General features: G+C 45.9%; 2 protein-coding genes across 2 annotated transcripts; both read right to left on the bottom strand.

Annotated features, from left to right (window-relative positions):
* Nucleotides 1–359: 359 nt before the first annotated feature.
* Nucleotides 360–1,965, bottom strand: LOC139830313 (BTB/POZ and MATH domain-containing protein 2-like). The gene has a single exon (XM_071818322.1). It carries the CDS (start codon nt 1,629–1,631, stop codon nt 528–530), a length of 1,104 nt encoding a protein of 367 aa, XP_071674423.1. The 5' UTR covers nt 1,632–1,965; the 3' UTR covers nt 360–527.
* Nucleotides 1,966–6,402: 4,437 nt separating this feature from the next.
* On the bottom strand, nt 6,403–9,141 carry LOC127297512 (BTB/POZ and MATH domain-containing protein 2). Its single transcript, XM_071819535.1, has 2 exons — nt 7,624–9,141; nt 6,403–6,783 (listed from the first exon to the last, which is right to left on the bottom strand). The coding sequence occupies exon 1, from the start codon at nt 8,740–8,742 to the stop codon at nt 7,645–7,647; it is 1,098 nt and encodes a 365-aa protein (XP_071675636.1). The 5' UTR covers nt 8,743–9,141; the 3' UTR covers nt 6,403–6,783; nt 7,624–7,644.
* Between the last annotated feature and the right edge of the window lie 2,871 nt (nt 9,142–12,012).

The following is a 12,012-nucleotide window of genomic DNA, read 5'->3' as shown; positions in this document are numbered from 1 at the left end:
TTCATTTCGATCAAAGGAGCACATGTCACCCAAATTCATTTAAGTCCTAGAAAGAGAAATTAGAGTACCATACACATAGGAGTCATATACTCACTTTCACAGCCAGACCAAAGTGGAATTATGTATCATGCACTTGTTGTGTTCTACAATGAGGAGGTCATCCGAACTTATGCAGTCCAAAAGCTTACAGAGAAATAATGGTGGATATAGATAGGGATATAACTTTTAACTAGGGGAGAAAAACGAGGATTGCAAGCTGAAAAAATAGGAGCGAGCCCAAATAGAAAACACAAGCGACACCAAATCAATCCCATTATACTTGCAATGTAGATACAGATGGATAGACATCATATCTTGTTTTTTTCCAACAAAAGATACTGGAGGTTGTGCACTGGGCAGTCCAGCAAATTTCAGAGCTAGCAACCAACATAGATTGCAGTTTTTTGCTGCAACCATACATAGAGAACTAAGTTGAAAAATACACATATACTAAATTAATTAAGATACGATGATTATGAGCCATACTACTAAATTGCCATGACAATATCCTTGGCCGCTTTCATTTCAACCGGCAGAAGCCTAGCAATGAGCTCCTTAAGGACAGATGGACAGCTGAGTTTTAGATACTCGTAGCCATCAGTTAACACCACCGCCTCCAAATTGGAAGGAGAAGAGAGGAATTGTAGACAAGCTTCCTTGAGTCCATTGCAGTTATGCTGCTGAGCTAAAACCAAACTGGTTGCCACCATGTTGGCATCAATGCGGCTGCATAACTTGTGTTCGCATATCAATTTCAGCCTCTCAACATTGTACCTATCTGCTGCCACGAGTAGATGGCTAGCCATGGCCACATCAGGCCGTGCTTCACCTTGATTGCAAGCCATCTCAAGAACAGGCAGTGAGTCGGTGTATATGAAATGGAGCAAAGACTTAAACACATCGGGTTCCATCTCATGGATCACAATCGGAGTGCCGACACTCTCCTTCATGGCGCCAAGGAGCTCCGCGTTGAATACAGACGACCTAGCAGCGAGCACGAACTTATGAGCCAAGAACTTCTCCCCACCGACATGGAAGGTCACGTCTGCTCCGACCATGCTCTCTAGGAGGTTGCCGAAATGCCGATGCAAGTCACTTGGAGGAACAAGAACAAACTGATTACCGGTTGTTTCTTCACTCTGAATATCCTTCTTGATAATGAGATCACACTTGATGCTTAAACAACCATCTTCATCCATTATATCCCACGACTGCTGATCCAATTCCTCCCTGAGTATATTATAACCCAAATATGTACTGTGCACACTAGAAAACAGGGTACCCACTAATGATGGCGCCGGTAGACCATCGTCGCCAAGTACACAAATATCACTGGCTTCCGCATTCACATACGACTTATCATCAACAGCATCAAGAAGCAGGCATATGAAAGCACCATGATATTCCAGGTAACCGTTCGGGTAAAACCTCAGGAACCAGTTGTGACCTTCAACGCTGAAATGGGGAGAAGCCACGCACTCGCCGTTCTTGAGCAGCTCCTTCAGTTTTGAGTATCCATGTATCTTGAACACGAACGATCGTTTCTCGGATTCGGCTACAATAGCAGCAGAAACCTTGTACTGATCTGCCATTCCGGTGGCTGGCTAGGAAGGTAGGGTAGGATGGACAATGGCAGCTGGAATCGTGGGTCGGTGCCCCGTCCCACCCGGATCGAAGATCGGTGACGAGTTGGAGCGACAAGATCGCTGGCTGGGACGTGGCTCCGGACGCCACGGAGGTGATCAGACCAGAGCAGACCACGGTGAGGAGCTGGACTGAGAACGGGATGAGAGATGTTGCCCTTGCCGTCGTCTGCTGGTTCGGTTCTATGGCGGCGGAGCAGCAGCAACAGCAGGTGAGCAGAGATGAGAGCAGGGCAGCGAGGGGAAGGCGGCGGCGCCGAGAAGCGCAGGGTGAGCCAGGTGCAGGTCACGGTATTGGGCTTAGATGGGCTTCGGAGAGCAATACCAGCAGACTGTTTATGTTCCTCTCTTTTTTGTGAAAAAGCTACGGCGTGTATTGTATGCTCCCCCTAGTCAACCGGGAGGTTTCAAATTTCGAAATGCCATAAAAAGTTGTGAAATTTCAAAGTCGACTGAGACATAGCAAAGGTGTCGTGTACCTATATGTCTCTGAGGAGCCCCCCGCTCCCCGAAAAAACCCCAGGCTCCCACACCCCCCCCCCCCGTTCCCCCTCCTCCTCCGCGCCGGCAGAGGTCCCGTCGGGCAAAGCCCGGGCGGTGACGGTGGTGGCAGGGCCTCTCCCTCGCGCGGTGGCGGCCTCCTCTTCCGGCGGCGGCGGTGCGTGACGCGGCGGCGCTCCGGCGGCGAGGTGCTGCAGGAGTCCGGCGATGGGCGCATCTCGGGTCGGCGGAGGTGCTGCTCTCCCCCGCGATGGAGCCGTCCCCTGTGGCGGCGGCCGGGAACTCAGGGCCCGCCATGGCTGTAGGCCGGCGCGTGGACACCTGTAGGCGTCGGCTGCTGGACACCATGGAGGTGTCGGCGGCCGGCCGGGCGGCGGCGGGCTGGAGTCTCACCATCCAGTCACCGTTCTTCTTGCGGTGAGACGGAGGTCAGCACCTCCCTCTACGACGATGGCAGTGTTGCTTCTCGACGGCGGTGTGGCCAAAAGACGGCTCCTTGCGGCGCTTCTCCGACGGGCTTGGGTTTGGCGGCAGGACCGAGGAGAAATCCCTGCGTAAGCTGGCGACAGCGACGCCCGCGGGCGCCGTCACCTTGTTGGAGGCGTCGTCATGGTGCTGCTCGCTCTTCCCCGCGTCGAACATCGGGGGAAACCTTAATCCGGTCTTTGGATCGGGCGGTGGCGGCACGGCTGTGTCGTTTTCCTTCTTGGAGGCGTCGCCTAGATGGTTCGGGAGTCCTCGGTGCGCCATTTGGAGTCGGTGGTGGCCGCCGCTCAGAGCTTGGGCTTCCGGGGCGCTATGTACACCGTCGGCGGCACTTCTTCATGGTCGACGCCTCCTTCGATCTGGTTCAGCCCTGCCGTTCACTCGCCATTCCTGGGCACTTTTGGGTGGGCGGTGCGTTGGCTTGTGCCAGCATGAAGTTGGAGTTGGCTTCCCAGAGTTCCCTTCTTCGGTCGTGACGCGGCCCAATAGCTTAGTGTATCGTCTCCTCTCGACGGAGCAAGGCGAGTTTGTCGTTGGGCTGGTGTGGGTTGTTTTGTAATCCGTGTGGCGTCGTGTTTGTATCGAGTTGCCTTCGTTGGCGTTGTTCGGCCGTCTTGGCCTCTTCTTCTATGAAATTTGATATCCTTGAAAAAACCTATATGTCTCTGAGTAGCATACTTACCGAGTGCGAAAAAACAGTGCTCTAGTACAGTGATTGTACCAAAGGTGGAGTTAAAAACATAGTGCTGGATTCCAGCATGTTGTGCTCTGAATATGCGATCGGTTCCCGATTTATCGATCCAACACACAATTTAGCCAGCTTTGAATTGCAGATCGCCACGGCCAAAGGCATCTAGCCAGCTTTGCATAGCAGATCCTCCACTGTCCAGTAAGTACTAGTTTCAAAAGACGGAACTCTGCATTCGGAAAGTTGTACTGCTATAGCTGGCATGGTATGAAGTGTGAATTTTCTTGTCAATAGCATAATCCGTTCAAAACAATACGAGCCCACAGGTTAGAAGCTTGAGTTTTCCCGTCACAATATCTAATTTCAACAGAATAGTTGCGATCATGCTAGCAGATTCAGTTTGACAGCATTCCAGGATGTATAGATCAACAGGTTTGTAGCCTGGCGGGTATGTAGCATTCCAGGATGTATAGATCAACTGGTATTTTAGGGAGACTTAGCAGAAAACTCTTCATATTTCTAAACCGTATCCGTTGATGGCAAAAAAAAGTTGTGTCACACGGGTACGTAGCAACAGAAAACTCTGAAGACGAGGGCTGCTATGTGTTCCTCGATTACTTGATTAGAAGTCTAGACGAACATAGTTGATAACTTGATGTTAAAAAAGACAATTCCATACCTTTCAGTCATAAGCCCTGGCTGGAGTGGGTTCACATATCTGGCAGTTTCACTGAACTTCCATCGATCTGGAATGTGATTCTTGCATTATCCAGGCCGAAACAGGCAAAAAGAAAAGAGAGAAATATGCCCTGGCATAATTCATTCTAATTGGACCAGCCACAAAAGGGAGGGCAAAAGATAACAAGCTATACTTCACAAGCTTTGATCGCTAGATACTGTAATATGAAACCACTAAAAAGGACATGCTGTGTCAGCAAGCCATCTTTCAAATGTCATGATAAACCCAATTCCGAACAAGACATCGTAGGCCAGCTGCCCGCTTCGGAAAGGTGTACTGCTACAACTGCCACCGTATATTTTTTCTTGAAAAGACTTATCATAATCTGTGCATAACAATATGAGCAATCAGATTAAAATCTTAGGCAAAACCTGCTATGATTTCTAAGGTTTCACATAAAAGTTGTGCTTATACTAACAGGTTCAGTACAATAGCATGCCAGACATGCTTCCATCAATAATGTTCAGAACTCTATGCTTGGAATCACACCCAAGCATAGGTGAGCAACTGATTCAAATTCATAACAATACCTTAATTAACCAACTTGGCTCAGTCACGCTGAATGAAAAAAAAAGACAGAAATAAGAATGATATATAATGAAATATAATGTACTTGCTGTGTTCTACGATGAGGAGCTGCCACGAGCTTATGCAGTCCAAACGAAAAGGCAAACAATGGATTTGTTAGAGGATACAACTTTAATTAACTCAGGAAGAACACTCTTACAAAAATAGAAATAAATAAAGTATTGATAAAAAAACAAGGGAAGAAGAACTAGAGGATTGTAATCTCAACATAAGATATCAGGTAAACTAGAAAACGAGAGAGTAGTTGAGAAGTCCTTGCAGTCATAACAAAAAAAAAAAAACAGAAGCAAGCAGAAACCTGTTTTGACATTCATGCCTCTCACGAAATAGAAAATATAGGCATCACCCAATCATCTCATTCTACTTGCAATATAGGTATAAGTAGACGGGAGTTCTTTTTCAATCCAAGGGAACTCATGACACCCAATTGCATTTAAGCCCTAAATGGGAAATTATAGTTCAATAAACACTGAACAGAACAGTAAGCTTCAGAGTGAACAACAAACATTGATAGCAGGCTTATTTTGCTGAGGCACACATGCAACCATACATAGAGAACTAAGCTATAACATGCATAGATACATAATTAACTTACGTTCAGTTATCATGAGCCACGCTACTATATTGGCATGCCAATATCCACGTTCCACGTAGTCAATCGGGAAGTTTCAAAATGCGATAAAAAGTTCTGAAGTTTCAAGATAACATAAACATTATTTATGATTAAAAAAACTCTGTTTGAAACAAGCAGATGCCTAGTGATTGGAAAGGATTTGTAAGTATTTTCTAACGGACGTGGTCCACTGATTATGAAAGTGTCAGCTGAACTAACGGTTGGATTTTAAAAATATATATATAATCAGTGCTGAGTACCATACTAATCGAATACTGAATCTGTGCTCTAGCTGTATGTATACGTACGGCGCTTGTACCAAATGTGTGAGTAAAAAAACATAGTATTGGATTCCAGCGTGCTGAGCTCTGACTGTGCGGTCGGTTCCCGACTTATCGATCCAACAAACAATCTAGCCAGCTTTGCATTGCAGATCACCACGGCCAAAGGCACTGGCCAGACCAACCGCGCGTGAGAGCAGCAACCGAAAGTGTCCTGAGTTCCGACACCACATCCTGATAAATTATCATCCAAGTACTAGTTACACAAGACGGAACTCTGAATTCTGAAACATGTTCTGCTATAGGTGGCACCGTGTGAGTTTCTTGTCAAGACTTGGCATAACACGTTCAGAACAATACAGGCCCACGGGTTAGAAGCTTGAGCTTTACCCAGCCTGATTTCTAAATTCAACAGAATAGTTTCGATCATCCTAACAGAGGTAGGATTCCAGAACGTATAGATCAACGGGTTTGTAGCCCACGCGGGTATGTAGCATTCCAGGATGTATATATCAACTGGTATTTTAGGGAGACATAGCAGCGAACTCTACCGATTTCTAAACCATATTTGTTGGCTGCAAAAAAAGTTGGGTCACACACGTATGTAGCATCAGCAAACTCTAAAGATGAGGTGATATGTATAATGTGTTCACCGATTAATTGATTAGAATCTAGACAAACAAAGTTCATAACTTGCTGTTAAAAAAGACAATTCCATATCTTTCAGTCATAAGCCCTGGCTGGATTTTGACTGAACTTCCATCGATCTGGAATGCGGTTCTTGCATTATTCAGGCCGAAACATGCATAAAAAAGAAAAAGAAATTACAAAAGACTGCCCTGGCATAATTCATTCTAATTAGACAAGCCATAAAAGGGGAGGGCAAAAGATAACAAGATATGCAACTCCCTCCTTTCTCTGCTCTTTTTGTACAGTGCTCGAGTTATACTATAAAAATTACACCGTAGGGTCCCCTACGGTAAAGGTGTAAAAAAAAAAGATAACAAGATATGCTTCAGAAGCTTTGATCGCTAGATACTGCAATACGAACCACTAAAAAGGACATGTTGTGTCAGCAAGTCATCTTCCAAATGCATGATAAACCCAATTCTGAACAAGAAATCACAGGCTAGTGGCCCGCTTCAGGAAAGGTGTACTGCTGCAACTGCCACCATATAAACTTTCTTGGCAAGACTTATCATAATCTGTGTATGACCATATGAGCCATCAGACTAAAATCTTAGGCAAAACCTGCTACTATTTCTAAAGTTCCACATAAAAGTTTTGCTCATACTAACATGTTCAGTACAATAGCATGCCAGGCATGCTTGCAGTAATAATGTTCAGAACTCTATGCTTGGAATCACACCCAAGCATAGGCAAGCAACTGATTCAAATTCATAACAATACCTTAATTAACCAACTTGGCCCAGTCACGCTGAATGAAAAAAAGAAGACAGAAAGAAAGTGATATATAAGGAATTATAATGTACTTGCTGTGTTCTACAATGAGGAGCTGCCAGAAGCTTATGAATCCAAACGAAATAGCAAACAATGGCTGGTAAGAGGATACAACTTTTAACTAGGGAAGAACATCCTCACGATAAAAAATAAAATAAAGTATTGAAACAAAAAACAAGGGAAGAAGAACTAGAGGATTGTAATCTCAACATAAGCCATCAGGTAAACTAGAACACCAGAGAGTAGTTGAAGTCCTTACAGTCATAACAAAACAGAAGCAATGAGAAACCCGTTTTGGCATTCGTGTCTCTCAGAAAATAGAAAATATAGGTGCCACCCAATCATCTCATTCTACTTGCAATATAGGTATAAATAGACGGGAGTTCTTTTTCGACCCAACAGAACAGATGACACCCAATTGCATTTAAGCCTAAAAAGAAATTAGAGTTTGATACACACTGAACAGAACAGTAAACTTCAGTGCCAACAACAAACATTGATAGCAGGCTTATTTTACTGAGGCAGACATGCAACCATACATAGAGAACTAAGCTGTAACATGTATAGATACATAATTAACTTACATTTTATCATGAGCCACACTACTATATTGCCATGACAATATCCTTGGCCACTTCCATTTCAACCGGCAGGAGCCTAACAATGAGGTCCTTAAGGGCAGAGGGGCAACTGGTTTTCAGATGCTCATAGCCATCACTTGCCATCATGGCCTTCAGATTGGAGGGAGAGGAAAGGAACTGTAGACAAGCTTCCTTGAGTCCATGGCAGCTATGCTGCTCAGCTAAAGCCAAACTGGTGGCCACCATGTTGGCATCAATGTGGCTGCATAACTTGTGTTCGCATATCAGCTTCAGCCTCTCAACGTTGTACCTGTCTGCTGCCACAAGCAGATGGCCAGCCATCACCACTGCTTCACCTTGGTCGGTAGCAAACTCAAGAACCGGCAACGAGTCGGTGTATATGAAATGGAGCAAGAACTTGAACACATCGGGTTCCATCTCATGGATGACAATCGGACTGCCAACATTCTCCTTCATGACGCCGAGGAGCTCGGCCTCGAATACAGATGACCTCGCAGCGAGCACGAACCTATGAGCCAAGAACTTCTTCCCACCAACATGAAAGGTGACGTCTGCTCCGACCATGCTCTCAAGGAGGTTGCCGAAATGCCGATGCAAGTCACTTGGGGGAACCACAACAAACTGATCGCCCACTGTTTCTTCACCGCAGACATCTTTGATGAGGGTAAGATCGCACCTGATGCTCAAACAGTCATCCACTAGGTGTTCCGATTGGCCCGAACTCGCCTGGTCCATAAGGAGGCCCAAACTTGCACCTCGGAAGGGGAAGATCCTTTGCTGGATGAAACCACTGAGTTGCTTCACCGGTACCCCATCCTTGTCGAGTACGCTGAACCTGGGTTGCGCCTTCACGTACTTGGCATCATCAGAATCAAGAACCAGTTGCGTGTAACTGACCTGACCTGCGAGGCGGCGGTTCGGGCGGTACCTCAGAACCCAACTGTAACCTCCAAAACTGAAAGGGGGAGAAGCGACGCACTCGCCGTTCTTGAATAGCTCCTTGGCTCTTGAGTATCCTTGTATCTTGAAGTTGAACACGTACGAACACTCCTCGGATGCAGCTATAATCGCAGCAGCGGAAACTCTGCATTGATCGGCCATTCCGAAGGTTGGGTAGGTAGATAAGTAGCAGCCGCCCACGACCCAGGGACCCGGATCGAAGGTCGGGGACGAGTCCGGAGCGAAGCGGGTCGACGACTGGCCGGCTGGGACGTGACCCCGGACGGCTCTGGGAGGGGGGCGACCAGACCACGGTGAGGAGCTGGACTGGGAGGTGGAGGTGAGATTCGGGAGAGGGAGGATCGAGGACGAAGAGCACTGCCGCCAATTCTAGGTAGACGAAGTAGTAGCCTAGGGCGAGCAACGCAGCAGCGCAAGAGGGGAACGCGGCGGGCGGCGGGCGGCGGCGTGGAGAAAATGAGAAGCTCGCGTGAGGTACGTGAAGGTCACGTGACGAAAGTTGCTGGGCTTCAAAGTCCAACAGCCCATAGCCCGTGTATTTTGCTATTTTGTTTTGTTTCTACAGTAACAAATACTACTTCCTCTAATCTCAAAAAAAAAAATACTACTTCCTCAAAATAAAATCTAAAAGATACTAGCAAATCTTAGAGGTCTTTAAACTCTTTCTTCTTCCAGACCACAACCAAAGATAGATGACAAACCATATATCTGTATACCAATAAAGATTCTCCCATAATTTAATTTGAGTTGCAATGCTAAGGTCGCATGCATGCGCGCGATCATTAAAGTAGTCAATTAACATCGACAAGAGTGCCAATACTAGTATCTAAAAAAAATCGACCAACTTTGTCGACATCGCTGGAGAGCCGAGGGGAATCACCATTGTCCAGGACTTAGCATCTGGGACAAAAACTGCGAGGATAATCCCCTCGCGGGAACCATGAGAAAAGATCCAAAACCGATCTGGCAAATCAAGATATGAAAACCTATACCTAGAGAATTATAATCTTTAAACACCATCATTAACATTGGGGAGAAGATCTCGTCGTTGAATGAAAGACCGGATAAAGACCGGAGATCAATTATATATTGCAGAAACGATATCATCTCCATTGAGGGGAAACCAACAAAAAAAGTGGCTAGCAAACTCTAACATAATATGATGAACACTATATTTATTGGAAACTCAATGCATAGCTTAGTTTTTTCGGAGGAAACATAAGTGGAGGCGGCTAGGTTTTTTCGAAGGGCGGCGACGGTCTTTGTCAAAACTCTAGTTCGTTTGGATGTGTTTGGATGCAGTGAATTGAATCTGAAATTAAATTGGACTGAAAATTCCAAATCCATAGTGAAAATGAAATGGCTTCAAATTCAAGAGTTGTTGTTTGGGTGTGCTTGGAATTTATTGTTGGAATCAAAGAGTGCACCAAATTCTAAGTCTTGTTTGGATGTACAAACCATGGAATTTAATGTTTTGTTGAGTTTAGATGATATAAACTTGCGTATATGTAAAAAAAATAGCATGTGTTTATTAGAATGCATATATATTATTTTTCCAGACATTATAATAAAACATTTAAAGAATAGACTCGGTACCACATCGAACGAATATACAAAGGAGTGTTTGGCCGTGCAAGCAGGAAAGAAGCAAATTCAACGATTTGCTCCAAAGCGGATGATAGATGTGCTCTGCCTTGCTCGCTAGTTGCTCCTCAGTCTAAAGGAGATCATCCGCCACAGGCCGCAGTCACCTGCTCTCATGGTGGCGCTAGGCAGCGGAGATCATGAGCTCAGGCCGGCCTCATCCGCTCGCAGCGTGCCTTCATTTTCCCGATTTTTCTTCTTGACCAAGAGATGCAGTAACTTCAGCTGTCGCCGAAGCTGCCGGACAGCTCAATTCAGTCGACTCTGCGCCACCGAGGCTGCATATGCTTGAGCCTCACCGGGATCCGCGTTCGCCGACGTGAGTGCCAGGGGCTGGAGTGCTGGAGGGAGGGGCGAGGGCCACCACACATTTTGCTTTCTGCTTGTTGGGCCCCCGTCAGCCTGGCGATTACGCGCCTCGTGCATTGTTATTTTTCCCCATCGCTCATGATCCAACCCGATCGTACAGTTCGCTCGAATTCAAGATTTCAAAGAAAGTTGAACCAACATGTCTATTTCTCTTAGTACCTTCCATTTCGCTTGTAGAGTACATGTAGGCCTACGTCTTTTTTTTTCTTGAAAGAAAGTAGCAAACGCGCTAGAGCATGAAGGAGATGACGTACAACGACGAGACGAAATCAAGGGGATCCAGGATTCCAGGGCATCGTGTCCAGTTAAACTCTGAAAATCTTGTTGTTACATCATTTACTTTAATTGTTTTGTACTCGTGAAAATTTCTCATCATTTGTACCCTGAACATATTTTTAATTTGATCATATTTGATTCAAAACCACGAATATTTTTTTGAAATAAGCAACATTTTTTCGAATCCATAAACGTATCTCACTACAGGAATGGGAGGCTACGCCGAGGGCCAGGCTATACGCCGACGGCCAAAAGTCGGGGCCATCGGCGTATGGCCCAGCCACGCCAGCCTGCCCTTTCGACCCTTGGCGTAGTGTGGCCGTCGGCGTAGCGAGCTCTACGCCGAGGGCAGCCCTCGGCATATCTTTGGCCCTAGGCGTAGACAGGGCTACACCGATGGCCACCCTCGGCGTAGGCCATTTTTCAAATTTGTCTAATTTTATAAAAATCATAACTAATTCATATGATGTCAGAAAAATGCGTATGAGGTATCAAAATGTTCAAAAAACATCCTCTATCCGTTTATGTCAAAATCATGCATATTTGAATCATGTACAGTAACATGTTAACATAGAAACAATTCAATCACTTTCTTATATGTTCTCAGGTTTCCGTTTTAGCCAGATGGCAATTTAAACGAAGTCAGAAAATCTCGCGGAGCCGCATGGCATCATTTTATGTGTTCTAGTAACTACTCCAAAAGATGAAATTGGGATACGGCAATTATTTTGGAAAACCCTTCACGAACAGGGCTATCAAGTCCGGAGTTCTATGACTTTTAGGGCAAATGAGTAGGAAACGGCCCGTGACACCGCATAGTTTGTCGGAACGAGGCCATATTTGGCATGTGCGTGGTCCCTGGGATGGGAAGCAAGGCCCCGGGAGCGGATTTCCAATCCGACCCATGGGCGATGGTTTTTTCATTTTCGGGGTGCCAAAACGGTTTTTTTATGAAGTAACTACATGGGGCGCATTTTAGTATTGCGCGAGACCTCTGCGTAGCGGTAGGACACCGCCTTCGCACCACATATCACATGCCATATGTGAACACTAGCTATCTGGGAATCCATGCGGCTTCCTGCGGTGTCCCGCCGAATCCGCTGGAAAGTGACCGGATTTGAA

This window comes from Lolium perenne, chromosome 4 (assembly GCF_019359855.2).
Source record: "Lolium perenne isolate Kyuss_39 chromosome 4, Kyuss_2.0, whole genome shotgun sequence".
Taxonomy (NCBI): domain Eukaryota; kingdom Viridiplantae; phylum Streptophyta; class Magnoliopsida; order Poales; family Poaceae; genus Lolium; species Lolium perenne.
This window is presented reverse-complemented; position numbering and strand designations above follow the sequence as displayed.

Coding starts and splice junctions, on each gene's coding strand:
- LOC139830313 (XM_071818322.1), bottom strand. CDS start 1,631: ATGGCAGATCAGTACAAGGTTTCTGCTGCTATTGTAGCCGAATCCGAG.
- LOC127297512 (XM_071819535.1), bottom strand. CDS start 8,742: ATGGCCGATCAATGCAGAGTTTCCGCTGCTGCGATTATAGCTGCATCC.